The following is a 27808-nucleotide window of genomic DNA, read 5'->3' on the forward strand; positions in this document are numbered from 1 at the left end:
ATTAACTCAATTCAGGGAGACAAAGACCAGCTTAGCAACCTGCCTCGGAGGACAGCTTCAGTTGTGGATATAACTAGCCCAGTCCACTTCAACTGCAACGTCCTTATCAGCCAAGCCCCGACTCACAAGCTACGCAAGTCTGCACCCCCTATCTCGGCCGGAGAATCCCAGTGCTTGACCAACACTGAAGAAAACGGAGATCATGCCTCATAAGTTCCTTGGCACGTCAGTCAGTCAGTCCAAGCGTTGAATCCCGGCTAGTGGCCGAAACGCCGACTCATGAGAGAAATCAGATAGAAAATAATAATAATAATAGAAAGCAGCAGACCTATATTTCGGAATGATTCCGTGAACCGGGACGCTGTATCGCATGCTCCGAGCCCGTCAATTCCAAGCAGATCATGCCCATCTGGACTGTCATACATGCAACTAGTGAACTCATAGACGCCCGGGCCCGAGCATCAACCGACCCGTCAATCTGGAACTGTCCGAAAGAGGGCGTGACAGGTGGCCGCCAGCCAGACAGGCAGACCAGCACCTGTCCGTCAGTGTCATGATACCTCGTTGCCAAGCGGACCCGACACTCCAGACGAAGTGGGCGTCGTACATGTCTGGTGGGGAGCGAAAGTGGGAATCCTTGTCCAGCCGGCTGGGCTGCAGGATTCCACGGTGACGGGATTTGGTCGGCATTTGGAGAGAGAATTTGGAATTACTCGTCCTTTGTTTGCGCTTTGGTCTTTTTCTTTTCTTTTCTTTTCTTTTTTTTTTTTTTTTTTTTTTTTTTTTTTTTTTTTTTTTTTTTTTTTTTTTTTCACTTCCTCGATCCATGGGAGATGATTGTACATATCTACTTCTGCTTGCTGAGTGCACCCTTGTATGTACAAGTTCCCTCGCTTACGCTGTCAGCCAACACAATCAAAGTCAATCAGATACTTGGTACAGTACAACCATTACATACAGTACCATACATAACCGCCTCTATTAATACTACCCACCTGTAGGGCTCGAAAGGTAACACCGGAGTTTTCCCGGTACGACCGAGATGCACCGAAGCGACCATTGGCCTGAATCATGCCATACCAGACCAACTACTAGTTCCAATCCCTCTACACAAGTACACAGAAATTAGTACTAAGTGACCTTTTCTGGAACCCCTCAATTTCCCTAATCTTGACCCAGATCATGTCCGACCGTTGTTCCCGCTATGGTCCCCGCTCCCCACTTCCTGGCTGTACTTATCGTCCAGCCCGTCTATCGCTTCAATTAGATAGGTAGAGCCACTTTAGGGTTTGGTTGACAGGTCCAGTGGAGTCTAACGGTTTCCTAAGTTATGAGAGCTCACCGTTAGCGACCTGCACTCGGGCTCTTTCGACCAATAGTAGGTACGTAGAAGTACGGAATACATGTAGGGATTCGGTTGTCTGTGTCCAGACCCCCGGGGATAATTTTAGAGCAAGACTATCGTTCCGAAACAGTGGGTTCAGTTTTGGCTAGACAAGCGTTGACAGCTGGGCTGCCGATTGTTTGGTCTGGTTTTACAACTACGCAGGTGGATTGTTACACCGGGTTTGGTCAGGCATCCTTCTCCTGGTAACTACTGAGACAGGCCGTTTTGTGATGGGCGGTTTTGCCAAAACAAGGACTGAGGCTCCCTGCTCCACTGTATCAAATGGTATTGTAGTCAGAAAAGAGTGGACGCTAAGTCGTGTTGTTGTACTGAGAAGAGAATCCATGGAAACAGACCGGCTTGAGACCAGAGTACCGGCTCCCAGTTGCATTCCTAACCAGCGCTGATCGTAACCTTCAACCGCTCTTCCACCCGTCTCACCACATCCGGGTCGGGCTCTGGTTTCTGTTTCTTGGGTCTGGGATGAAGTCAGTAAAAACAAACACACATGCGTAGTAAAAGAGTCAGACGTACGGGTCTCGTATGGTTTCCGGGCATTTCTCCTGCCCACAATTCGAGCATGTCCTTTCCCCGGACCGGTACATGGTCGAACACTGGTGACAGGTGTATCGCACGCGCAGACGCGGTTTCTTCCACGTGCGTGCTGGCGGTTCCGCAGGCGGTTCCGCATCTCCAGGATACCCATCGGGATACTTGTCCAATTTCGCCCTGGGAGTAAGTAGTCAGTACAATGTCACTACGTATCATCGGAGCAAAAAAGACCGTCACATACGGTTCTCGGGGACACTTCTTGCAGCGGGTGTGTTTGCAATTCTCACACTCCGTGGCGTCCGGCGCAAAGGTCGTACAGCAACGGTGGCAAGTGCGCCGCACTCTCTGCTTGACTTCTTTGCGGATGAGGTCCTGGCCGCCGGTGCGGGATGGGAGGGTAAGCGGGGGCTCCTTCGTCTTGCGCGGCACGCCGGCCGGCTCTTTGCCCTTCACGCCGGTCGGCTCCTTGCCCTTCTGCGAGAGGATAGTCTGCAGGGCGGCCTCGGTCTGGTGATCATGCGATGACTTATGCGGCGGGTAGCGGGGACACTTCTTGCAGCGGACATGCTGGCAGTTGGAGCAGAGCTTGTCGATGCCGAAGGTGGTCTGGCAGCGGTGACAGGTGCGGCGGACTCTCATGCGAATGGGCTTAGCCACACGTTGGACCTCGGTGTCGGTGGGCGACCTCCATTCCCCGGGTTCCAGCGTCAACCCATACTTGGCGAACAGCGAACGAGCCTTCTCCTCCTGAATGGCGCCCCAATGCTTGAACACGGTCGGCTCGGGGCCAGAGTTGGCGGTCGTATGCTTCGTTGGAGCAGTTGTTTTCGGGACAGCAGTAGCCTTAGCAGGAGCAGTGGTTTTCGGACTGCGCTCACGTTAGTGCGCCCACGGGTGCGAACAGAAAAGAGGGAGAGGGGAGGAGGTCGTACGACGCGGACTTGGTCGGCGAAGCTTGTCCACTCGTTTCCTGCGAGTTGGACGCAGATTCAGACTTCGAGGATGAGCTTTTCCTCAGCACCGTTCTCATTCGTTGCAGGTACTTCGCGAAGCCCTCGGGCTTCCCCTCATTGGGCTGTCTCGGGCCCCCTTGGCTAGACATGTTGCGTGGGGTTTTTCCGAGTCGAGATGTATATAGTGATGTTTTAGATTTGGGATAGTTGCTTGGTGTCGTTGAACTTCGGGAACAACATCGGCAGGTAGTTTTTTTCTGTTTCTGTCGACGGTAATTGCGTTCTCGATCGATGGTTTGTACTGAGTTTGGGTCTGGCCTTCTATATCCTCCAGGGGCAGCAGAGTTGGCGTGTCCCACCTATGGGGTGAAGGGGGAAGTAAAACACTGAAATAAAAAATAAAAAAGGTGAGTGCGAAAAAAGAGACGAATTGACCAGTCGTCTGCGATATGGAAGATGATCGCCCGTGAAGTCGTGGTGGTTGAAGTTGATGGCGAAGTTTATAGTCAGAGCAGGTCACACAGACGAGTACCGAACCACAGGACTGGGAGACCCAGCGAGACGGTGAGGTAAAACCCAAGGCGCAGGGTCTGCAATGGCAAGGAAGTGGGCTCGCTTGATTGGCCGAGTGGCGGTCAGATCCAGTGGTGGACTGGATCAGTCAAATCCGAGGGAGAGGTCGAAGGTGGCACCTTAACTGTCGATGGGGTATGGTGAGCTATATACGTCGTTGCGAAAGAAGCGACCAACATCAGGTAGCCAAATCACCGGGAGAAAAAAAAAAAAAAAAAAGAAATACTATCAGCGCACCAACAGCGGCGGACCGAACGATAAATAGAAGCCGGATAGGCTTTCTGGGGGAACCGGATGAGCGAGAGGGGGGTGGGTACAGCTCCGTATGGGTTGAGTCTAAAGGGAACGGCCCATGGGTCGCACTTTTTATTTCAATTCTTTTATTATTTACTTTTATTTTTATTTTATTTTTATATATTTTCAGTATTTCCGATATCTTACCAAATTAATAATGGTCAGGATCACTGTTAACGCATATGAAATTCATCAATAATTCCCAGTCTGTTGAAATGACATTTACCATCTCCCCGTGTATTCACTAGTAGGTACCTGAATCATTACATACGGTACATACAATTAGCCAAAATTTTTAACATCTTCAAATCCAATTCTCTTCATGATTCCTAATAAAGACCAAGGAAAAAGCAAAGAATAATACTATGAGTAGTACTCAATAGACTTAAGGTTTGGGGTTGACACATGGATACAAGTACCAAATACCGACCCGTAAGAATGTAAACAACAGTCAGAAGTCGAAACAATAAAACAACAAGAAGAAAAAAAGAAATCAGAAAAGCCAGGGTAATATTTCCACTGCCCGGGTTGCCGGTTCAATTGGTTGGCTGATCCAATTCCTCCAGTCTGGCGCACAATAAGCTAATAATTTGAAGGAATTTTTGTTCAGGGAGCTGGGGAACTGGGTTGGTATGGCCCACCTGTCTACCAGTGTCTATGGAATTTAGTAGGCGAACCGAAGCGACGGAGCCATCGTACTAAACCATACTACACAGTAGCGCTGTTCCCGCTCGGGAACAATGCCCGAGCCCAGAGTTTGACAGTCAGCCAGAAGGTCCCATTCATGGACTGCCTGGGCATGGGAGATGGCGATCCTGAGACATTGGTGAGGGCCTGAGCTGCTGGACTTTGGTCCTTGTGGTTACTAATCCCTCTGCAATTCAACACCGTACTGCGCAGTATGTACACAGTACAGAGCAGACCGAGGCCATGGTTCTGGATCTCGGTCAATACGAGAGTATGAAATACAGTATTTTATGGACTTTATTTTCCAGGGTACATGCAGCAACGAATATTTGCTCGAATCGATCAGCCGTTCATCATAGCCGGATGCGCTTCAGACAGGAAATAAGGTTTGTATGGTCATGACTATGAGCAAGATGATCCCTCGTATCATGCCATTATCCCACTGGAAGGGTCCTAGACACATATATTACCCCGTCTTATACTTGAACACTTCTCCTCCGTCCTCCGCGGAGGATATACTTCGGGGTAGACAGCCGCGGAGACACTTTCGAAACCGAGGGGCACAGCACGAGTGGTCTTTTCCAAATGCCTCAACGACTAGATGATCATATGGGAATTCTGTCGAAATGAAATCGATCATCGTGGTGACGTTAGTTCGTTACCAAGCTGCTAATTAGTAATCCAATCTAGCCAGTGCCCACTACGTTACCTACTCCATACCAATTCCTCCCCTGACGATAATAGGACTACTAAGACTAACGATGACTACTGGCAATCGACTCAGTCTGCCGCCGCCGGCCATTCCCCCGCATTAGTTCCAATTATTCGACCGACGAAATTATGAATGGCCCAACTAACTGCACATCACGATACTTCTCATCTTCCCCAAATAGGAAACCGTAGTGGCCTCCCACCGGAAACACCGGGGAGAGTCTTCAGATCACAATATATTATCCACCAGAATGATCAACAACCTCCTAGTGTTTGATCAGACGCTTTATTTAGCACCCGAGGGCTTGACAACGCCCATGCTCGGAGTATAATTCAAAAGGGATACAACTTCTCCCCCCTTCCCCTATTCCCACCTCACCTTATCCCTAGATGCTACGTGCACCGAGTCTCCCATTTTATGCATGGTGCTATGCACCTCGACGTAAACATATCGGAAAACTCCCCTGAGCACCAGCTCCGCCGCCACGATCGTACAAACAAGCCCGCTCAACAGCCCACGATCACATTAGCGACCGAAACAGGACAAGGCCCGCTGCACGATGATGCAAACGCGTGCCCCAGGAACCCTTCGCCACGCAAGGAAACAATACTCTCACTGACTAAGGGGGGGGAGGGAAGCGCCATCCCAACGGCGTCCGACAATCATGCAGGACGGTGGCTGTCCTCGGGACCCGGATGCGCCAGTCCCAGCCTGTCTTCTCACTCAACTGGACGACTAAATCGCGCCTTTCGCCCCCTCTTGTGCGCGCATGGTATTCCGTACTGGGAAGGTCGTTAAGACTTTAAGTGGCTCGCTAACGTGCAGCGCCCAGGTACTAGAAGCCATATCGAAGATACTCATGTAGCTAGTAACTAGACAAATGTGTATTCGGGGTGTGTGTGTGTGCTGCAGGTGTCCCGTCCGAGGTCAACGCCCACCCACACCATCTGCAGGCTGACGAGGGTGTCGGAGAAATTTCGACCGTACGGAATTTTTCAGAAGAATTCCCCACCGGTTTTCTAGGGAATTAAAATGGGGTGATGTTACTTGTTATTGGCGATCGTTAGGTTGTTATCTATATAGATTGTGCCCTATGAATCAGGTTGAGATTGCATGAGCAGGAATGGACCTCGGTCCGCAGTTCAACTTTTTCTCTGCGTTGTTCAGGCCGGCGTCTAGACTTCTATGGAGTCGAAAAAAAAAAAAAAAAAAAAAAAAAACCGGTATCAACCACCATCCACACCTCGTCAGCCATCATCAGCATCTCCACCGGTGGAGTATCGACACGGTGGTCAGTGCCTGAGGAGTGTGGCCACTGGCCAGGTCACCGGGACCGGTACAGACAGGGGTATTTCCATGACCTCGCCATCGTTGGGATGCTGCGAGTGGAGATACCCCCCCCAATCACATTCTTCGTCTGGCTGACAATGCACAATGGCAAGGTTCCAACTTCTGTCCCGGAAAGTTCTGCGTGGCAGCAGCACGACCAGGTGTCAAGCGTTAAGGCCTCTAAAACCTAGCTGAGTCCTGAGTCCCGGCTCCAAATCTCCACTGTGGAGCGGCACGTATGGAACTAGTAATGGATTTGGCTTTCTGCTAAATCGTGGTTCCCTGTGTATCATTCATGCGATCCGATTAGGTATTGGTCGGTTTTTATCCGCTGCATCTATGAAGGTCCATACTACCTACGATTAGTACTGATGAAGATGTGGCATATGCTCGGTTCGAATAGTATTCGACTCGAGAAAGAAGTCTACTCGTTATCCCTCCCAAATGGACTGTTTCCTGATTATGCTGTGCTGCTCTCCATCGAGATTAATGTGGAAAGTGTCTGTCAAATGGATCCACGGCACAGCATTGAATATAAGCACACGTGTTTCAATGGGGAAATCACTGTGCTCACGTTCTCATGCTTAATGTCCCCTCAATATTTCTTACATCATAGACCAAACTATGTAGCGTTGAGGACCCAAAACAAGACATGATGTGTGGTCTAAGTCTCATGATACGTGATATTGCCGTCGTACTCATGTTGACTTCATTGAGCTCGAAAGAGACCAGTAGGCATCTTTTGAACACCAACTAAACTTACAAACATGGCCAAAGCATTCACGATGCAAGCTGTTGCATTAGAAATCTGGGATGCCTTCAGGTTTGCATTTACATACTCGCAGAAACCGGGTGTAATGGGACAGACAACACTAACAAGAGATAAACAACACGCTTCCACAGATATAGGCCCGTAAAACCAATCGAGATGCATGCTGAACAGCAAATACTTGACTGCAAAGCCCAGATGTTGGAAACCAGTATGTTGAAAGCCAGCCATCCAGCTCCTCGATATTGTATAACCATGCAACTATCATAGGCGTTCTGAGCTGCAGACGTACACCAGAAAAAATCTACCCATTGACCAAGGTCTAGGAGCGAATGAACTCGAGCTTGACCGAGATAGCTTCAATTGTGCCTAACTGGATTTCTGTCTGTTATTAGCCACATGAGAAGGACCACACACGAATCTGACGTGTTCTGAAAGTGTGCCTATATCAACAATGAGTATGGATGGTATCGTACCGTGCCCGATTGGCTCGACCTCCCGGGGTCGAGATATAGCACGACCCTGAGCCGGCTACTAGTAACATCACAATATATATCAAGGATACCATAGTCCATTATCTGGGGGTAGATTCTCATCCTCATAGAAGTAGTCCGGGTTTCGGTGAAAATAAAGGTATCGCTTTACTAAACCAAGCATCGCCGTCATCCGTCGCGAATATATCAGAAAGGAAACAATGTCAAGTGTGTAACGCCGACCGTAGATAGAAGCGCCAATGTCATGAAGTAGTTTGCCAAAGAAAACCGTCTATCCAAAGATGAGCCTCGAGCTCAGTCCTCACTCTGCAATTTCGATTCAATGGAGATAATGTCATCCTCTTCCTCAACTTCAATTACACGATTGACTTGGGCGGTGTTGCGCATCAATTCGACGGCGCCAGCGTACATCATTCGCGAATTAGGGTTGCAGTTCTCTGGGAGCCAGTAGAGAAGGACGTAAGGAACCGAAGGGCGACCGGATTTCTGCCGTTGACCGGTCAATAAGAGTGGAAGGTAGATTTTTGGTATGACCACTCACCAGAGTCAAAGGATAACTCAGGAGGATGAAACGGGGCGATGAGTCAGGGAGCTCATCGGCCACGTCTTCCATCTTTGTGTATACTTCGCCATCTTCAGGACGAATCTCTTGGCTCTTTTGGTCGATGATGTCTATCAGGTTGACCGTCAACTTTACACTTCACATCGGGGCAACAGACGGCGTGAGAAAATGTGAGCCTTACATATTATAGCTTGAGCTTCCTTTGCTCTAGAAGTTCCTAGACGAAACTTGCGCAATTTCTCCTTCGTCTCCGGAGAGAACGCATATAGCCGAGATTCAGAAGCCTGTTTCCTCGAGATATCGTCAGGGGCGCAACGTTTACGAGGGGGAATGCGGGGCAATCTCACCATGTTGTAAATACCTTCTCCGGATCAAAGTCAATTATAGTCGCTCAGTTCCTGAATGTTCTGAAAGAATGTGAGGTCTTTGAGTTCCTCGATATAGATCAGGAATTCCGGTGCAAAGTAACACAAAAGGAGAAATGAGCAACGGTAACTAAGTGGTGCTCCACGTTGCTGCGGAAAGTGGGATGAGGCGGAAAGGGAGTTTTTCCCCACTCCACCTCCAAAAGCCGTCATTTAGTCGCCCTGAAACGTGCCTGAGGTTGCGTCTCATCCCCCCATCTGGTTTCCTTTTCTCTCTCTCTCACCACCACCGCCATTTGTGCTTCTCTCCCTCCATGTTCAGTCGTCTCAGTCAGTTGACCCGCCACCTCGCTCGACCGTCACTCAATTACGCTTCCGCTCTGCCGCCCTTGTCGATTCCTCAAACGCGTGCCTCCAACATGACATCATCCGCGGTGCATAACTACACGAAAACGATACACACGGCAGCATGTCTGATCATTGGTGATGAGGTGCTTGGCGGAAAGGTGTGTATTAATTGAATGGAATCGGTCATTCGGCTCTAGTAGCCGGCCTATCTACTACAATTTATGCCCGACTCTCCCTTTCTCCCTTGCCGCTGGTGTTGTGTGCTGCACCGAGGTCATGTGCCTGTTCCCGAATGAGTGACTGACGGTTGGAGTCCAAACTCTCAGACAATTGATACCAATTCCGCATATTTCGCCAAGTATTGCTTCTCTCTTGGGATACAGCTCAAGAGGGTAGAAGTCATTGCCGATGACGAAAGTGAAATTATTGAGGCCGTCAGTCGCATGAGTAACAACTACGATTTTGTGGTGACCAGTGGAGGCATTGGGCCGACGTCCGTATACCCTATTCCTTTCTCTCGGAAGAATTCACAGTTCCCAAGACCGTCGGCCTATATCGGAAGCTAACTATACGCCCCTTACCTTGGTAAAAAGTCACGATGACATTACGTACGAATCCATAGCCAAGGCATTTGGTCTGAAGTTGAAACTACACCAAGGCGCTTTTGAGCGTATGAAGAAGCTCTCCAAGCCTCACCCAATGCAACCGCAATTTGACTGGGACACCCCGTCCCCCGGTCTAACAGCCAAGCTGCGTATGGTTGAACTTCCCCACGATGAGACTCTGTCGGAGGAGCAGCAGGCTACCTTCGTGGCGGATGATATGTGGGTGCCAATCGCCATCGTCAACGGTAATGTGCATATCTTGCCAGGAGTTCCCCGTCTCTTCGAGAAGCTCCTTGAGCATCTGAAGCCTACTCTGCTTCCTCGGTTAACCGACCCTGAGGGCAAAGGCATCTATCGGTACTTATTCAGCACCCCCCTCCCCGAAAGTGCTGTGGCGCCTTACCTGACGGACCTTGCGACGCGGACATCTTCACGAGGAATCAAGGTTGGTAGTTATCCCCGCTGGGGAAAGAAGCGTAATACCGTAACTCTGGTTGGAACCGACCAAGATTTCATGGACTCGTTGGTCTCCGAGGTCGAGCAGAATGTCCAGGGCACAAGAGTCTCGCAGGAAGATGAGCTTGACCCCCCTTCCGATGCAGAGGAAAGTAAATAAGGAAACGACCGGTGATATCGATGTACATAGATTTGATGCAACTGTCGATACACGCTTAGACATTAGCCGCGCTCGAAGCATAGAACTTGAGCAACTGCACGCAAGAGTTTCGATGTCTGCCTAGTATTGCGGTTAGATAAATCCGTTCAACCGAACAGTTTATAAGCGAGAATAGAAAATTGATGTATGGGAGATTAAACTGATGAAGCTGAAGAAGCACTACATTCCTATAGAAACTCAATCCCGTGTTGCGCTGGAAATATCAAACAGGACCATCTTTCTCGTATCAAAAAAAAAAGTGCTCCTACTGAGCACATAGACGCCTATTTTGCATCCACCCAAAAGTTCCGAGGCAAGATTAATCAATATTTTCATTGAATGGGAAAAACCAAATTATTAAAGGAAAGGAACAGAGAGGATGGGACGAACTATCTTCAGTGCATGTCTTGGTGGGACCGAGTAATGAACAGCAGAGCCGCGAAAAGAAGTCTAGTCCAGGATAGACAACCGCAAGATCCAGCACTGAAGTCCCAGACTGCCGCAAACCCCGAGATATTGGTTGCTGGCGATCTGGAGAAAGTGTTCGAACAGCTCAGGTCCTTGCGCGAGATATGTTCGAGAGATAAGCAAAGTGCCACACCAATGCCCAAGCGATGAAAGGAAAAGAACAATGCAAAACGGGGATGTTGCCCCTGCGGAAGCTCGCAGACAAACGGCAATAATGATGAAAGGACGACCAAAGATAATTCTGCAGCTCAACGTAACCAGAATGAAAACCATGACAATAGCATGTACCTATATAAATTGCACAGATCTACTGACAGGGTTAATTCCTCGCTCTACCCAAGAACGAGATCGTCAAGAACAGTCTTTCCAAAAAAAAATAAACAAACAGAGAAACAAAGGGGGAATCGAACGTTCATGGAGATGATGACGGCATCATGGAGCAGGCATCACATCCGATAGCGAGTCTCGTGTGGTATAAATTTCACAATCCAAAAAGCGTCGACAAGCCACAATTAGCTCCGAGGCCGTGGCGCTATTCCTGTCGCCAATATCTCGTTTTCCAGTCGAATTTTTATTATATGTTTTGCTCCCTTCCGTATCTTGACTCGTGGTGTTTGTATCCTTTTCAACTCCAGCGCCTACCCAATTACATTATAATACACTTTCCGCAGCAACCAGCGCTGTCGCCTGGCTCGCTCACGTCCATTTTGCCCTCTGGGGCGCGATTGCCGAAGGCTCCCGAGCCTGACGGGTACGACGACATTTCTTTGTTGTACCGACGAATCTCACGGACGAGGTCGTAAAATGCGTTTTCGACGTTGATACGAGACTTCGCGGATGTTTCAATAAATTTGCAGCCAAACTGTCTTGCTAGAGCTTCACCCTCTGTTGATAGACACATCCATCAGTCACATCAGTCATTAAGGTGAGAGAGAGGGCAGATTAGCTCGTTACCCACCTTCTACTGTGACGGCTCGCTCCTTCTCTAGATCGCATTTATTACCGACCACGATGATGGGGAAGTAATCCTTGTCCTTGACTCGTAAAATTTGTTGCTGGAATGTCATAATTTCTTCGAAGGACTGGCGTGACGTTATGGAGTAAACGAGGAGAAACCCTTCACCGGTTCGCATGTATTGTTCACGCATTGCCGAGTACTCCTCCTGTCCGGCCGTATCTAGGACATCCAACAGAGCGACCTCCTCGTCGATGACACACTGCTTGCGGTACGAATCTGTTTACCGGAATCCGATGAGTAACCAGCCGGGGGACGAGAAATTCTCGAAGGATAGGGGCGGCGACTCACCTTCGATTGTCGGGTCATATTCATCGACGAAGTGACTCTGAATCAATTGAATAGTCAAGCATGACTTTCCGACACCACCACCACCAACAACTACCAATTTGTATTCTCGTAGGAACTAGGGTTCGTCCAAGGGTAAGTAACTTAACTTGCGCCATGTTCTGAAAGGGGCATGATGGAATCGGGGCTCGCAGTTGAGCAAGGGGAGGGAGCGAGAGCGAGAGGAAGAGGGAGTGAGAGAAGGGTGCCAGGGCCGGGGCGGCGGGGAGAACAAGCTTACCTTTGAAGCCATTCTAGAGTCTTCTGCCCGGATGTGTGTCTGATAGGAAGGATGAAGGGTGCGAAGGCGATGATCGAAGCTATCTCGACGGGCGTAGTGACAGCGGGTCGAGAGAGCGGTAGCACAATTTTCTTTTTTGCAGTAGGGTCAAGAGTCGGGGCCCAGCTTGTCGGGAGTTTCGCGCAGAACAGAGGCGCCTAAAAGACAAGTCCACAGCAACGGCGGGTCTAGTGAGTCGACTAGGCCAAGCTTAAAGGCGGATGGGGGTTGAGAGGATCAGGGGGCAGGAGTTCGTGGAACTGCTAGCAATCGGCGGGAATTGAATGCGAGGCGGTAGGCCGTTTTTTTTCCTTTCGCTATTACGGAGCAGAAACCCGACTTCTCTTCTCGTGTTTCCAAACTAAGCCAAGAACACAATCAAACCGTTGCTCCTTTTAGAGAGGGTTTTAGGGGAAAGAGATGAGGTGGAGATTGAGAGGGGGGAAGGGGGAATGATGATTAAGGAGAGTTTAACGTGAGCAACGGAGGTGGGGGATTAATTGAAGGATAGGGCCAAAAGAGAAGAAGAAGAAGAAGAAGAAAAGAGAAAAGAAACAATAAAATCAAAAAATAAAAAAAACCCTAACACAGATAAAGCAACATACCGTTTTGGTTACTCGAGATGGTTCAGTCAGAGTGAACTTGGAATTTATTACTCTTAAGATTCCTTTTTTCAGGGAGAGCGGTGGTCAAAATGAGAGTACCGATTGGAGAATAATAACAACAATCAATAAAAATTCATGAAAGGGGTCTTTTCTTTTCTCTTTTCTCTTTTTTTTCTTTCTTAGTTTTGGGGAAGGGAAAAAAAAGGTTAAAAAAAAAAAAAAAAAGGTGGGTGGCATTAAGCCATTACTGCGCGTGTGGTCAACTTCCGAGACCAATATTCATGTTTAATTACATTAGTTAAAAGCGATTTGCTTTCTTATTAACAAACACACCCCCTTCCGGGAAATGTTATGATAAATAAGAACTTAATTACCTGCTCCAATGCGAAAATTACAGATGACGACTGTGGTTGGTTGTGAGGAAATGAAACCCACCAATACCACGACCATACGGAGTACATGGGAGATAATAATTATGGGTAAATAGATTAGGGGGAAAATAGAGAGAGCAAGACGCTACAGAGTACAGGAAATGAAAGGGACTGATAGTTTCTAGTAGTGACATACTTCCATGGATAAATAGAGCAGAGAAAAAATCAAATAAATTCAAAAAGGGGCAGAAGAGGAACCGCGATGCAAAAAGTTCGTGTTGATTCCTTTGGCTTTAGTCATTTTCCAACCTCCTCTGGGAAGGAGCCCCAGCCACAGATTAATCAATCTTCACTTTGTTCCCACTTCTTAGCGCGAGTCCATCTGAACGCCTCTGCGAAATTCACCCATTGTTCCATCTGGGCCCCCCAGGAGGGTCTGTCACTTTTTACTCCGATGGATGCAACGACAAACGAATGAACAGTGTCCAGGGAAATGTCTACATCCAATCAATTGCATTGTAAAGTGGATTCCATCGCTTGATCACCTCCCAAGTTCCCGCCTCTGGGTCTTCCAAACCTTGGTCAGCTAATCAATCACATACGCAAGCTTGCTGGGTAGCGCAAGGAAAGATTGAACACCACCCACTCTCTGGATCAACACTGGAACAGCGACTCTACGGAGTATGCATAGTGGATGATTTTAAGTCCTCACATGATTCAGAAGGGGGAGTCTGAAGCCAACCATGCATTTGCGTCATTGGGAGGAACACGGTTATCTTTTTGTTTCTCAACGGGGGACGGTGGAATCCAGATCCGATTGATTTGAGGTGACACGGAGAATATATCCTCCATTGCGTGACCTCGGTTTCTAGAAACATTCTTAGCCTGGACCAAAGGCGGACACGGCGGCGAACTAACGAAACTTCCATAGTGACAGCTCGCCCTGCGCGCACTTACATCATCGAATATCCTCTCAGCCTTCAATGGTCGTCCTTTGTATCTTGTGCAGCCAGTACCTGAGTCGCAAAAAGTCACATTGCGGCTAGCCTATATCCTTATGGATCCTAGTTCGTGATCCGAAAGTGATTCCCCACTCCTCCACTTACCAAAGATGATATGTAGACAGACTAATGGTCCGTGGTCTGACCATCTGATCCCTCCGATATCGAGCACGGAGGGGACGGATTATGATCATCACTATCCGCGCGATAATGGTGGTTTATCTCTGTACTCCGTACGGACTACGGAGCAGTCCGTAGGATACTAGGACAGACAGAGTATGGAGTAACGAAATGACATATTCAGTTATCATATCGTTCCGCTTACTGAGCGATGTGATCGTCGTCTTGTACCGGCTCCATTCAGAGATACCCGAAATCCCTTTGCAGCCTAGACATTGGACCCCATCCCCAGTTGCATCGGTACGCCTCCAGCCTCGGGGCTACTGCATCGTCTCGGCTGATCACTTGGGAAATTGGCGAGCTTTAGAATGGTGTCCGTTCGCCCTAGAGACGAATTAGAGGTATTCGTCCGACACCAACAATAGCCCCCATATCCATGAGAATGATTACTACATGGCAATGCTACCTTCTCTGATATCAGCCAGGAAGACACAGCGATAGACAGACATGGGTTTTTTTTTTTTTTTTTTTTTTTTTTTTTTTTTTTGATTTTTTTTTTTTTTTTTTTTTTTTTTTTTTTTTTTCATTCTGAACACGGCCGATGTTCACCAGGATTTAAGGAATCAGCTCAATTGCTTAGATGTCTTGTCAATTCGGCCACTAATGTGAAGTCGACGCCCATCGATTCGCGTGCAACCAAACCTGTTGGTTTCTCCTGAGGAGGGGCCGATCTTTTTGTTTTAGGGGAAGCCTTCGAAAACTAGACGCTTGGCATTGGGAGTGCGTGGAGATTATTCACGTGGTGGGTACCCGTAACATGGTCTAGTAACCGACCTTCCGAGCGACAAAGATCCAATCAGTTGGGGGCTCAAGATTTCTCTCCCATTTTCCATGCATATAATATCGAACAAGGGTTGGTCTTCCCGATGAACTACGACATACAGCATATTTCGATGACATCAATCTACAGTCTAGAACTTCTCTTTTTCTTTTGACAACATCACTTTTTGTGGCTTGCTTACCCCGACACCATCCTCAAGGTGGGTTGAGAAAAAAAGAAAAGAAGGATACAACTGGGAAATGATGCACAAGCTGGTAATACAACCAAACCACTATACTAGCCCAGGTCAGAACCATCCACCGGGGGCGAAAAGCGCATCCAACATGGATTGACAGCGATCTCACCACCAACGCCCGGCTTAATGCCCCAATAACGTGGTATGGATGGGATTCGACAGTGCCATGCCCCTTTTTCTTTTAGGCGCTTGATGCCCATTGCTGTCCGGGCACCGGCCTATCAATTGCTTTGTTTCTATGACTGGGATCACACCATATACTACTCACCACGAGGAACCAAAAAAATTATACCTGGAGCAAATGGCCCTATCAGAGACCACATTCGCACGGGTAATTTATGACCCGTGGGTTGAAAGGGCGCCCGTGGCCCTGGTGGAGCCGACTGTTCGTTACCCCTTTTCGGATCGAATTCCAAAGGAAAAGAGAGTCTTGATATCGCGTAGAACAGAGCTGCGATTATTTTGGATGTTGACTATTTTTGGTTCTGCAATCCAGTCCCGATATGCAAACTGCAGCTTGCTGTCACCTGGAGATGTACGTGAAGGCCTCGTATTGGTTGAGTTGGGCCATCCATGTCTATCCTACATATGTAGGTGGCCTTTTAGTCGTTCCTGCAGACAGGCTAGTTACTGCTGTCCAACTGCCAGTGCAAACGTATGCCAAGTCTCTTGTGCTTTTAGGCTTACATACATTGGTGATTTTTAAAATCCTTCTTGTGTAGTTGTTTGATGGCCTTGATTCATAGGGATTGCAATCCTGCAGTATCTGTCTTCTATGTCCAATATATATAGGTTCACAGCACTAACGTCTAAAACTCATGTCGAATTCTTATGCACATGACCGGGTGATGCCTGGAACCAATCAGTATAGCCGTTCCAGAACAGGAAACCCCCATAACCATCCATGGATGGGTTGGCAATGACTTGAGAATGGTGCAATAAACTCACCTGGTGGCTGGGGAAGATTAGAGTGTCAGCAATCACGACATTCTCACGCCGGCCAGCGGCAAATACAATAACTTCCGCGATATCATCCGGGGTAAGTGGCTCGCAGTTTCTGCACAATAATCCGTCAGCTCTGCCCTTCTCACACAATCATTCCAAGAAAGTCTTACGCATATACGGCATCAGCCTTCTCCTTATCTCCGTAGAATCGGACAACGGAGAATTCCTAACACCCACCTAATTAGCTTTCATAATCGCGCAGAGATGATCAAAAGGGACCCCTCACAGTCTCAACCTGACCAGGATCAATCTCGATGATCCTTATTCTCGAAGCGATGAGCTCCTTTCGTAAAGCCTCGGTAAACGACTTGACAGCCGCTTTGGTCGCGCAATAGATGCTGCCACCCGGATAAGCTTCACGACCAGCGATACTTCCAATGTTGATGATGTCTCCACGACCGCCATCACCCCGCTTCTTGAAAATCGGAAGGATCGCCTGAGTCATGTTGATCAACCCGGTGACATTAGTGGAGAACATGATATCGATATCCTCCGGGGCGATCTCAGGAGCCTTGGCAACACCCTTGACAAGCCCGCTAATCTCCGTCAGTACACCGCAGCTTCACCATCGGACCAAAAAAACGGGGCATCTCGCTCGAAACTCACGCATTGTTGACCAGGACGTCGATTTCCTGGAACTCCGCGGGCAGAGAGGGTACGAAGTTCTGAACCTCGGCCGGGTTGCTGACGTCTAGTTTCACGGCCAATGTCTTCACGCCGTCACCAACTTCCTCCTTGATCTCCTGCGCGAGCTGGTTCAGAGAGTCAATTCGTCTGGCTGTCAGGATAAGCTTCAGGTTCTTAGGCGCCGTGCGAGCGAACTCCTTGGCGGTGCTGCGACCGATGCCGGATGACGCGCCGGTGACGACGATCGTCTTGCCCTCGAGGCGCTTTGCCATGGCCGTTGCCATCGTGCGTTTCGTGATTGCCGGTTGGACTGTACAGGAAAACGGGTTCCTTCGGGCAGATGGAGTAAGTGTGGAGAGTGTAGTACCTGAGGGGGAGGAAGCTAGGTGTCGTAGAAGTCGGATGGAATTGCAACAAGCTCGAAAATACTTCATAAAGAGCTTTTTTCTAACCCCGCGATACCCTCTAAATTAGGAATTTAAGAATTAAATAGAAGAACGGAGAAGATAGGAGTAAAGATAGCCAGTGATACGAGGGCCGATGAGTCGGAATGCTGTGCGGGGAAAGCCATATCCGCATGTCGTGATTCGGCATGGCGGCGGGGTTCCGTTTCGGCTGAAGGTTTGGCCGATCGGCCTTCCAGCCGAAGAATATCCTTCTTCTAACGTCATTGGAAGATGATATTGCGTCGAAGTATAGCTCTGGCCGGGTATATGACCATAGCTAGACTTCGACAAAGGGATATTTGTTGGATCATTGTGGAACTCACTTGAGAAGGAAACTGAGAAATGGCCCTCCCATCCATACTGGACATGTATATATTTCTGGGAAGCATATTTTAGGATGGCAAATACAGCTCAATAATATGCAATAACAGTTCAATGAGTACTTTCCAGACTAGAGAAGACCCTGCTTCGAAGCGTTAAGTATATACTTTCTTGTAATATAGTAATCATGGAAGTAACGCACTATTCGCCAATAGAAAAGGGCTTGTTAACCATAGTCCAGGGTACATAAAAGTTAGTTTTAAGGTTATCAATTGTAAACTAGCCTTTTGCAGGTCGTCAGGTACATGAGTAGTATTGAACCACGTCAAAATTAGCACTAGGTAACCTCTAGTCTTCTCTCTAGTACAAAAGACAATTAGTTAGACTTAAGTTATCTGCAAATCCCACGTAAAATTAAGGTACTAAGACTAGCGAACGTTGGCTGACATCATTAAAGCACTCATGGGTTGCTTCCACTGCAATCTTCATTATCTCATAGAAAAGCTCAATGTATATGTACCTTATAGACTCCACTAGACTAGTTTGATCACGTATTGGCAAACTGCAACGAAAACGACCTTTTCATTTCAATTATTCGGCGAATTTAGACAGATTGAAACTATAATATAGTTTCTTATGTTTATATACAATGTGGTCTTATCCCGAATGTCTTCTGCAGAGACTATGTTTATTAGAATCTAACATCACTATATGTGAAGTTTCAAGATATGTATCTGGCGAGTAAGGCTAATAGCTGGAACCTCCATGACAAAATTACCGGACGAAATAGAAAGAAGTCTATCACTAGCTGTAAGGCCGATGCTGATGATATGATGCCATTTATGTGGGCAGCTTAATACTTTTCTCAAACCGACCGGTCCTAGACCTTGCCGGCTGTTGTGAATATATCCCGCCGGAAACTGAGATAGAGAGAACTCATCTACCCTATCATATCCTGCACTATGAGGATGGAAAGTTATTTCAAGTAATTGTGCTGGCCTGAGTGCATATAATTGCACCGACGTAGTCTTTTTAAAGTTTCGAACATATTTAAGCGGGATTAAGACATGTACAAACATCTGTTCCTGAGTCAAAGCAGGTCTGCAATTTGAGTTATATTAGCTAGTTCTTGAGGGCAAAGTCTAACTAGCGAACAATGAGCACAAAGAACAGCCTTATAGCCTTTATACTGAGCAAGTAGTGTGGTATAGATATAGTGTGCTGTCTGACTTTTGTAGGCCTTGTACTTGAAAGACAAAAGTCGGATATGTTTCTGCTCTTTGAATCTTTTGTAGCTGGATCTTTAGTCAGTCATGCAACCAAGTTACCTATAGAACAATGGGCTTTCTTCTATGTAGCGAGATGCTGTATATCTAAGCTACTCCTTTGATACGTTAACCTACAAAGATTCAGAAAGCTTAATTTATCCTTGTTCTTGATTGTCTGATATCTTACAAGCTTCTTTAACTCTTAGTAAACCATAAACGAACAATAAGCCACCAGGAACTCGGAACAATGACGCCTGGGAGCTATCAATACGCAGCATCTCTAGTCTACAGGGGATCCAGAGACTCAACTTGAAGGTGGGAGGAATGTCCCATGTTATAATGGGAAGATTCTAGATGCTCCTTTCAAAGAGGTCGTTATTACTACATGGAGCGTTCAATATCTGGAGTTCCACAAACATCATCTGACATTCTTAAAACAGGCATATTCCCATTGTAGATTATCATTTCTACATAAAGAACTCCACTAGGAAGCTCGGACATAAACTTGGGTAGTGAATAAGCCAGTACATGGTAGACACAAACATACATACATCTGCGTTTCTTTGATAACCCTCGTCTGCAAGCTCCAGGACTATGAAGTAAACACTACCCCTACCGTTGCACAGTGTGCTAGATAGAGCCAGTATATTATTCAACCTTATTTCTCTTTGTTTCTGGTTTCCAAATGGTGTATCTTATCTTATACGTAACTCAACAATGATGCTTTAGGTTGCATAGGATTATGAACAATGCGGCTTGGGAGAGCATGGACATGAAAGAACCCCCAGCTTCTTTCTGGTTATAAGATGGAATCTCCGTCAGTTATATGAGTGTGTCCAATTGTTCATGCAATTCAAGCAAAAGTAAACATTGGGTCTACAGCCATTATTCTATCGGGGCTGGTGTTTTCCTGAGGCAATGGCACAGTCTTGAATGTATTGGCAAATCTTTACCACCTTTTACAGCAACCTGCAACAGTACTCACGAAGCCAAAGTCTACTATAATCTCCCAGAAGCAGTGTATATATGCACCTTATGTCTTCCCCAACCTTCAGTGGCTGCTTCAATGTATCCTCTGCTTAAGCTTTCCCAATCACTCTTCATATTAGACTACATTTACAGGACGCCCTCTACATTATAGAAGCTCTGTAAACCTTCAACTATTGACTATTTACCATACTGATTATGGGTCAGTATACTGATACCCTTCGTAAGCAGGTGAGTGACTGACCCGGCCATGTGGTATCGCACTATTCACTAACCACCAGTTGTTTGTTTGCCCAGTATATCATTGAGGCCCTTAGACCTAGTTTCGACTGGGCCGAAGATGTTGAGGAGGCGCTCGAGCAACAGTATGAGCGTTTGAAATCTACCCACAGCACCGCCTCGAGTGCTAGGGTGGGCAATAGATCCGAAACACTGGGCGATACTGATACCCCCATCTCTTCTCAGCTAGGAACTGACAGCTCCCGGGCTAGGGGACAAAATCGTCTAACGCGATATCGACACGGGAGCAAAGGTCGCCATGGAAAAGGGAAAGAGGTAGAGCCAGCCTCGGAACCATGTATACCTACTGTGAGCACTTCACCCCATGTCAGAGAAGATCATGAGAACGACCTATATTATAGCTATGACTACAACGAGGAGATTGCACAGATGCAGACTGAACTTGACGAAGAGTTTATGTTTCGCAATGATTGTATGGCACATGACGAACAAAGACTTATACACCATTTCAACTGGTTCGGTCACCCGATGTACGAACCCAGTGGGACGCCTCCAGCGATCTCCCTTCTTTTCCAACTGGCAGACCCAAAGATGCCCAAGCCCAGAGACGAGCTTCGCGTTCAGTCTATCTTTGCGAGGGCCTTGATGTTCATCGACCCAGTTCTTGTTGAACTTGAGAATGGTCTGCAGGATCTGGACCGAGAAGGCTTCGATCTCGTTCGATGGGCTACTGGCCGCGTTTCCAAGTTCTATACCTTACATGGCCGATGGAAGGAAGATTGGTTTGAATGGGATGAATGCAGGTCTCCAGATTCGGGATTTCTCGAACTGTATCAAAGTAGATCTCTGGCCTGTGGCAACGGCTTCATTAGCCTTTGCAACATACGATCAAGGCAGCAGTGGGCATCTCACAAGGCTCAGCTTCAAGAGCAATATGACAAAGCTTGCCGACTCGCAGCACAGAATTTCTATCAAAAGAGACAATGCAGGACCTATAAACCTTCTTTGCTGAGACAGTCCATGAATCTGAAAGATTTGGAATGGGCTGCAGGTGAGACATCTGCTTTAAATCGCCAGGGATTTATGCTAATCGATGACATTAAAGACGATCGTATAGAGCCACTCAGCGATAGCTCAATCCATGAGCAAGAGTACGATACGCTCTCCGAGGCCTTTCTTGATGATAGCGACGAAGAAAGTTGCGATATGCGATGTAGAGAAACAGATGCTAACGACCGTAGGAAAGGAACGCAACAAACAAAGACCCAGCGTTTCGAAATCCATACCACAGCTGATCAGGTTGCTGATACTGACACTATAGACGTTATAGAGACCTACGAAGAACGGCCGGGTTTTATCACATCCCAGCATGCAACGGATTCAACCGACACCTGGGAAGCCCTCAGCAGGACGCCAGGCGGCGGCCGAAAGAAAGCCTCTCTTAAGAAGACCCGCCTTGAACGTTGGAAGTACAACCTAAGTTCCTGGAAACTGGGATTGAAGATAAAGATTTCCGAACGCCGTCGGACTTTATATACCAAGGCTCAGAATGCATTCGGACCAAAGGAGTTCACGCGTTACTGATACTGACCCAACACGATAGTTTTGAATCCACACTAATGTTACCCCATGGCTAGATATCAATCTCGGTTCTTACACGTCCTTCACAAGCCGGGCCAAATTCCAACGAGATGTCGGTTACTTGGACAATTTGGGTTAATTAAAACACTCTGATAGGGATAGTTTCCAGCTTCCAAAGGTCTTGCCAGGACTGGGATTGATATCTAGCCAAGAGACAACATTGGTGTGGGTTTGATAGCCATTGTTATCTCCGGAAAAGAGTTGGTAGGCTCTAGTGACAAGATCTCTCACCGGCAGATAGGCTTAGAACCGCACCTTCTGAACCTTTGTGCATATCAAGCGACGGTGTTTGTCGATCCGTCCTCAACGCTGCTTTCAAGCTTTTAGATCATTTCTGTGGCCATTCGAAGCGAACCGGATCACCCAGTTTCTCAGTAGATGTCGTCATGATCTTGTGGGGAGGATTTTTTTTTTTTTTTTTAGTTTTCTTTTAGTGCTTGACCGTTTCAGGTGATCGTCAGGGGGGGAAATTGTCATTTGTCGACACTCGCTAAACACAACTCTCTCTTTCCCTTCCTCCTCACCTGGTCAACGATCGTCGCGCGATCTTTGACAGCAATAACACAGTCATATTAACTAGTGGGAATGATGGGCAGCTTAGGCCTCAATTGATCTATTTGACGTCGATGGCACCGTTACAGTGGATTCAGCCTCATCGGTTTGCTCTCATGGCTAGGAGTTGTCAACGGGAAATCGCCCGTTTCTCACCCGTCAACACTTATGCATTTTCTTCCTTATTTTACTTAATTCATTGATTGACTTCAAGGGATTATAAAGCATTGATGGTTTAGCTTTCTTGGTCCCTCCTCAATAAGGGGCAAAAAGAAGCTAATGCAAGGGCAGCGTGAAAAGGCTGAACCACATGGAATGCGGGTCAAGACTAGTCTTCCCAAGTGGAAAAGCTCGTGGCATCCATCCTACTGTGAGATCGTTCTTATCAATCACACTCGGCCGACTTCGTTCTTTTGCGACAGTGGAATTCAATAGTGGCGTGCGGACCGTCTGGTTGGAGCCCGAAGATCGCCAAGCGAAGCAATAGTGCAGTTGAATCTACTAGTTATGTATGTAAAGTTACATACATGTGCCACCCTGAGGCCCCTTGCGTTCAACTTGACAGTTGGCCATGCATGCAAGAAATTAGTTTCTATTGGGTCATGAGTGGCGTGCTGAACAGGCCATTTTTATCCACCAATATGAACCCTAATGTCCAAATAAAGGCGAGATATGCGCGAAACACGTCCGGAGGTTCTCCGTACTGTGCCGATGCCTTCCCGGCATATTTTACCCCAATATTCTCCACATTCACTTTTCTGAATTACTTGCATCATTCATTGCTGGTCATTAAAACACGGCGGGCATTGCAACCCGTACTTCATTTTTTTTTTTTTTTTTTGGCTTGGTGCGCTAAACTTGATAGCTAAGAAAACCCGGTAGACACCGTCGTCCTGTCTAACGACACTCCACTGTGTCGATCATGCAACGAAGAGGGACGCTGTCCCTTGTAAAGCCCGCCATGGCCGACCTGTGTGCAGGTCTTATTTCCCGACAATGCTTCGTATTCGGTGAGCAGGCGGTTTACGACGGACGAGTCCAGGACGTCAAGACTTCTACTGTACAGTAGACAATCTGCTCCACAAGCGACGGAACACCAACATTGCCCCTTTCGGCCAAGATTCGCGGTGGAGGCTTAAACTCGTCACTTCGAACGAACTGGCTGGCCCTCGGGGAGGAAATGATCGTCCCTTGCCTGGCTCGGAACCCAAAAGGGAAAGTGAGTTGCAGAAAGAGATCTTGGAACTTGGGACGACATCCCAAAAACCAGAGACTGTACTGTGTATCAGCACTGGGATAAACCAATTGCTTGCATAAATCATACTCCAAGCGATGGAGTTGTGCCTGGAGAACCGACGATCATACGATCTGTTACGGCCAACCCGCACTGCGGCGGTACCGACATGCTGCATTCCACGGGTACTCCGACACAGTGAACAGCATTCTTGGAACTCTCTCGGAAACTAAGTTACTGGGAACCACTCGGACCCAACATGGCATGATTTATTTCATAAAGACGAAACAAAGATACAGTCATGTTAATTGTTATTGAATCCGACCTCAATCGCGAGGGTTTATGGTTATTATATCAGTTCACGAAGTCCAACCCAAGATAAGATGCACTATTGAGCGAACTATCGGTCTTGCATGGCAATTCCTCGCCACGCTGAAGCCTCGTTGACCTACATGCACTCGTGCGCACTAAAAGCCAAACCGGCATTCGTGAGTGGAGCAAAGGAAAACCCCGAATCAGAGGCGCTAAACAGTGCCGACGACTCCACTCCCGGCCACGGCACAAGTAAATCTATCCTCTACAAGGAAGGACTAGCAAATTGTGGCTACCATGGGTCTGCCTATAACGAGTCAACGACACTACATTGACAGAACGTCTCTCAGACAGTGTCGGAGCACAATCGTTGATTCGCTGTACAGGATATACAACCCACACAGACGACGACGCATGTGGAGACATGCCAAGTACCTTCATCGCGAGTACTAACAATGCAGTCGGTTACCGCCACTATGGAACCACATGGGCGAAAGGAATGCTGTTAATACTTTGCAGGCTCCCAGCGAGTCATTGTGATTCTGTCCCAGGACTCAGACTACGCTATTGAAGACTATCAAACTTTGACTACCACATATCCAGCATACCGAGGCCCCCCTCTCTCCAGAGCCCACCAAGCTTTTCATAGATAACCTCCCCACACGCCAAAGTTATTGATGGCACAATCTTTCATGCAGCTCACTCTACACTGACCTCTGGTTACAAGCCTGGGGACTGTGCATCATTTAGGACTGACTACTGATGCGCAGCCAATTCGGGCTAATGATTACATTCGTTTTGTATACGAGGATCCCTTCGAGTCACTCTTTATTAGTATCATAACATCACAATGGACGAAATACTGCCACACATTCTATTTCCTCGAGACGGCGATGACGGAGCATCACGGGGACAACGTGCACTGGTGGTGACAGCCGTGCTAACTGCCATTTCTATCCTCGTGGTTGGCATGCGGATGTATGCTAGGATTGGCTTGCTGAAAATGATCGGTCGCGAAGATTACACAATTCTATTTTCTCTGGTAAGCGCCATTGCTGGAGAGCTGCTGTTGTATATTACTCGATGAGTTGCTTACCTATCCCAGGTACTTGCCATTGTCTACCTCGCTTTAGTTGCTGCCCGTAAGTTTCCCGAGAGGATATGCTTGATGCCACTTCAGACCAGTCCTGACTCGCAACAGAGGTGCATTTTGGGCTCGGCACGCATAATTCTGCTCTTTCCGATGAAGAATTGAAACAACAATTGAAGGTATGCAATCACAAAGTATTTACTGCCTGGCATATGCTCATCTTCTATTGCTGTAGCGACTTTGGGCGGCCATTCCTTTTTATAATGCCAGTCTCGCACTCACTAAATTCTCGATTCTTTTCCAATATCTCCGCATCTTCCCCGACCGCCGATTCCGTATTGCTTGCTGGGTCGTGATGGGCGTTGTCGCGTTGTACGGGACCTGGGCTGTTGTGAGTGCCTTCGTAAACTGTGTCCCCGTGGCCAAGTTCTGGGATCGAACGATCGCTGGCTCGTGTCTGAGCTTCGAGGCCGTTTGGTTCTTCAATGCATCAATGAATATCGTCACCGACGTCACGCTCCTTATCATGCCGATGCCTCTTCTCTCTCAACTACAGCTCCCGCGCCTACAAAAATTTGCCCTCATGGGTGTTTTCGCCATCGGTGGGCTGTTGGTCTCCCATTGTAGCAATTGTACATGGAGGGTGATGCTAACTACAAGCAGGGTGGTCATAACCAGCATCCTGCGACTTTCTAGTCTTCGCGCGGTCGCGAAAGATCCCGACACATCTTGTAAGAAAACGCAAGAGTGATTGCATGGTATCCATCGCTAACCCTAATCAGACAGCAACGTGGGCGCCTCGTACTGGACCGCAGCGGAGTGCAATGTGGCCATCATATGTGCCTGTCTTCCCTTCCTGCGACCGATTGTCAGCTGCCTGTTCCCGAAGCTCCTGTCGACTCAGAGCTACAACCACTACACCCGGAATCCAACCGCCACTGCTACCACTCGGTCCCGAGTCACGCGCATGCATCTGCCCTCACAAAATGACGATTTCGGCATGTGCACGATTGATGTCGAGCAGGGCGAAAGGAAACCCGACGACACCTTCAAGGGCATCGAAGTGACCACGGAGATGTACCAAGAAACCTCCAAAAACGACGAGTCCGCCAGTCAACGAAGACTCGTCATGGAATCATGATTGACGCCTTCCCCCCCTCGTTTACATTCTTTGTATATTCTTTTTTGTTTCCAGCTTTATACCATTCGGTCCATGTCTTCACTTTCATTTTTGCACACGACTGTTATTCCATGGGAGGCAAAACTGTACATTATTCGCATGATACCATAATGACCACCAAATCAACCACATACATACAGACCAGACAAGAAATCACAAACTTCCCCCAAACATCCGATATAACATAATACAATATAACATCATCCTAAATCCAACACAATCTGCCCATCCCTGCCCAACTCCCCTTGAACAACCGTCCCAAACTCCCTACTCAACTCCCCCAGCTTCCTCCTAACCCAACCATGATCCTCATCATCCACCCCCAAAACCTCGACCTCAAACAGCCGACACCTCGTCGGAACAACCTCCAACCTACCCAAAGACAACCCACCACCCCTCCCATCCTCCTCAACCAAAACCCTCCACAGCGCCCCAAGATCATTCCGAAACTCCGCATCCAACGCATAATCATCTACGAAATCCCCACACCCATACAGAATCCACCGGCCGCGATACGCCTCCACGCCCTGCAGATGATGCGCCGAATGCCCATGCACAATATCCACTCCGCACTCGTCGACCAGGAACCGCGCCAGAGCCTGGATCTCCCCGGCCGGCCGCCACGCATAGTTCGGGCCCCAGTGCACCGAGAAGATCTTCAGCGCGGGCTGCTCCCCGCGGGTCAGGAGCGTCTTGAGCTTTGCACGTGTGGCAGAGCTATAATCTATGAAATTGAACTGCGGGATGCGGGACCAGGCGCGTGGGTGGTCTGAGGCGGAGTAGACATGGATTTTGTACTCTTTCGATTCACCACTGGCACCATCACCAGCAGCAGTAGCAGAAGAAGAAGAACCACCACCACCACCATGATCCTCTTTAGACCCCAACCTCAAAACCGCCGGCCCCTCCTCCCCAACACCCGCAAACGCAATCCCCGCGCCCCTAACCGCCTCAACCGTCTCGCTGAGCCCCATCTCCCCGAAATCCAGCGTGTGGTTATTCGCCAAACTCACGTAGTCGATGTTGGCCACTTTCAGCACCTCCAGGTTGCGGGGATGCATCCTGTAATTGAAGGTCTTGTTCGGCCAGGGCGTGTCCACGGTGGTGACGGCCGTTTCGAGGTTAATGAGATTGAGGTCTGAGGCGTGGAGGAAGGGCAGGGCGGTTCCCCAGGGGGAACGGGGGGAGTAGGATTTGAGGGATGGGTAGGCTTGGAGGATTTTGGTGATTGTGGCGTGGTCGGTTGGGCTGGGGACGTGAGTTGGGAGGAGTTGGTCGATGAGGCGGCCGAGCATGACGTCGCCAGTGAAGGTTAGGGTGTAGGATTTTGGGGACATTTCTTTTTTTTTTTTTTTTT

At 48.0% G+C, this 27808-nt stretch overlaps 8 protein-coding genes across 8 annotated transcripts in view; 3 read left to right on the top strand and 5 right to left on the bottom strand.

The window, feature by feature from the left end:
* Positions 1-1192: 1192 nt before the first annotated feature.
* Positions 1193-3670, bottom strand: BDV37DRAFT_254612 (uncharacterized protein). The gene is made up of 4 exons (XM_032082658.1): positions 2872-3670; positions 2181-2807; positions 1922-2116; positions 1193-1865 (listed from the first exon to the last, which is right to left on the bottom strand). The coding sequence occupies exons 1-4, from the start codon at positions 3039-3041 to the stop codon at positions 1781-1783; spliced, it is 1077 nt and encodes a 358-aa protein (XP_031938892.1). The 5' UTR covers positions 3042-3670; the 3' UTR covers positions 1193-1780.
* Positions 3671-7813: 4143 nt separating this feature from the next.
* Positions 7814-8751, bottom strand: BDV37DRAFT_178259 (GMF family protein). The gene is made up of 4 exons (XM_032079448.1): positions 8660-8751; positions 8494-8596; positions 8292-8422; positions 7814-8236 (listed from the first exon to the last, which is right to left on the bottom strand). Exons 1-4 carry the CDS (start codon positions 8660-8662, stop codon positions 8045-8047), a joined length of 429 nt encoding a protein of 142 aa, XP_031938893.1. The 5' UTR covers positions 8663-8751; the 3' UTR covers positions 7814-8044.
* Positions 8752-8991: 240 nt separating this feature from the next.
* On the top strand, positions 8992-10246 carry BDV37DRAFT_285596 (flavin adenine dinucleotide pyrophosphatase; the record flags this gene model as incomplete). The annotated part of the gene is made up of 3 exons (XM_032087765.1): positions 8992-9183; positions 9352-9518; positions 9619-10246. 3 exons carry the CDS (start codon positions 8992-8994, stop codon positions 10244-10246), a joined length of 987 nt encoding a protein of 328 aa, XP_031938894.1.
* A 905-nt stretch (positions 10247-11151) lies between these two features.
* On the bottom strand, positions 11152-12706 carry BDV37DRAFT_178244 (Ras family protein). Its single transcript, XM_032079447.1, has 4 exons — positions 12337-12706; positions 12060-12174; positions 11712-11987; positions 11152-11638 (listed from the first exon to the last, which is right to left on the bottom strand). The coding sequence occupies exons 1-4, from the start codon at positions 12346-12348 to the stop codon at positions 11400-11402; spliced, it is 642 nt and encodes a 213-aa protein (XP_031938895.1). The 5' UTR covers positions 12349-12706; the 3' UTR covers positions 11152-11399.
* Positions 12707-16223: 3517 nt separating this feature from the next.
* BDV37DRAFT_254638 (oxidoreductase, short chain dehydrogenase/reductase family) lies at positions 16224-17736 on the bottom strand. Its single transcript, XM_032082659.1, has 5 exons — positions 17160-17736; positions 16780-17089; positions 16664-16719; positions 16497-16605; positions 16224-16400 (listed from the first exon to the last, which is right to left on the bottom strand). Exons 1-5 carry the CDS (start codon positions 17612-17614, stop codon positions 16365-16367), a joined length of 966 nt encoding a protein of 321 aa, XP_031938896.1. The 5' UTR covers positions 17615-17736; the 3' UTR covers positions 16224-16364.
* A 2664-nt stretch (positions 17737-20400) lies between these two features.
* BDV37DRAFT_296187 (uncharacterized protein) lies at positions 20401-22026 on the top strand (the record flags this gene model as incomplete). The annotated part of the gene is made up of 3 exons (XM_032090065.1): positions 20401-20433; positions 20500-21741; positions 21775-22026. The coding sequence occupies 3 exons, from the start codon at positions 20401-20403 to the stop codon at positions 22024-22026; spliced, it is 1527 nt and encodes a 508-aa protein (XP_031938897.1).
* A 3005-nt stretch (positions 22027-25031) lies between these two features.
* Positions 25032-26645, top strand: BDV37DRAFT_296188 (PTH11-like integral membrane protein; the record flags this gene model as incomplete). Its single annotated transcript, XM_032090066.1, has 4 exons — positions 25032-25223; positions 25385-25450; positions 25507-26002; positions 26054-26645. The coding sequence occupies 4 exons, from the start codon at positions 25032-25034 to the stop codon at positions 26410-26412; spliced, it is 1113 nt and encodes a 370-aa protein (XP_031938898.1). The 3' UTR covers positions 26413-26645.
* BDV37DRAFT_178424 (CapA family protein) overlaps positions 26496-27808 on the bottom strand; it is a 1331-nt gene continuing 18 nt past the window's right edge. The window contains exon 1 of the mRNA XM_032079449.1: positions 26496-27808. This exon is cut by the window's right edge and continues 18 nt beyond it. Within this exon, the coding sequence (XP_031938899.1) occupies positions 26652-27788 (1137 nt within the window). The 5' untranslated portion in view covers positions 27789-27808 and the 3' untranslated portion in view covers positions 26496-26651.

Source organism: Aspergillus pseudonomiae, assembly GCF_009193645.1.
Source record: "Aspergillus pseudonomiae strain CBS 119388 unplaced genomic scaffold BDV37scaffold_62, whole genome shotgun sequence".
Lineage (NCBI taxonomy): Eukaryota > Fungi > Ascomycota > Eurotiomycetes > Eurotiales > Aspergillaceae > Aspergillus > Aspergillus pseudonomiae.

Coding starts and splice junctions, on each gene's coding strand:
- BDV37DRAFT_254612 (XM_032082658.1), bottom strand. CDS start 3,041: ATGTCTAGCCAAGGGGGCCCGAGACAGCCCAATGAGGGGAAGCCCGAG. Junction 2,117..2,180: donor AAGAAGTGTCCCCGAGAACC/GTATGTGACGGT, acceptor ACTTACTCCCAG/GGCGAAATTGGACAAGTATC. Junction 1,866..1,921: donor CCGGAAACCATACGAGACCC/GTACGTCTGACT, acceptor ACTTCATCCCAG/ACCCAAGAAACAGAAACCAG.
- BDV37DRAFT_178259 (XM_032079448.1), bottom strand. Junction 8,423..8,493: donor GGAAGCTCAAGCTATAATAT/GTAAGGCTCACA, acceptor TCAACCTGATAG/ACATCATCGACCAAAAGAGC. Junction 8,237..8,291: donor TGAGTTATCCTTTGACTCTG/GTGAGTGGTCAT, acceptor GGTCAACGGCAG/AAATCCGGTCGCCCTTCGGT.
- BDV37DRAFT_178244 (XM_032079447.1), bottom strand. Junction 11,988..12,059: donor ATATGACCCGACAATCGAAG/GTGAGTCGCCGC, acceptor TCCGGTAAACAG/ATTCGTACCGCAAGCAGTGT. Junction 11,639..11,711: donor GCGAGCCGTCACAGTAGAAG/GTGGGTAACGAG, acceptor GTCTATCAACAG/AGGGTGAAGCTCTAGCAAGA.
- BDV37DRAFT_254638 (XM_032082659.1), bottom strand. CDS start 17,614: ATGAAGTATTTTCGAGCTTGTTGCAATTCCATCCGACTTCTACGACAC. Junction 17,090..17,159: donor GACGTCCTGGTCAACAATGC/GTGAGTTTCGAG, acceptor GACGGAGATTAG/CGGGCTTGTCAAGGGTGTTG. Junction 16,401..16,496: donor TAATCTTCCCCAGCCACCAG/GTGAGTTTATTG, acceptor GATTGGTTCCAG/GCATCACCCGGTCATGTGCA.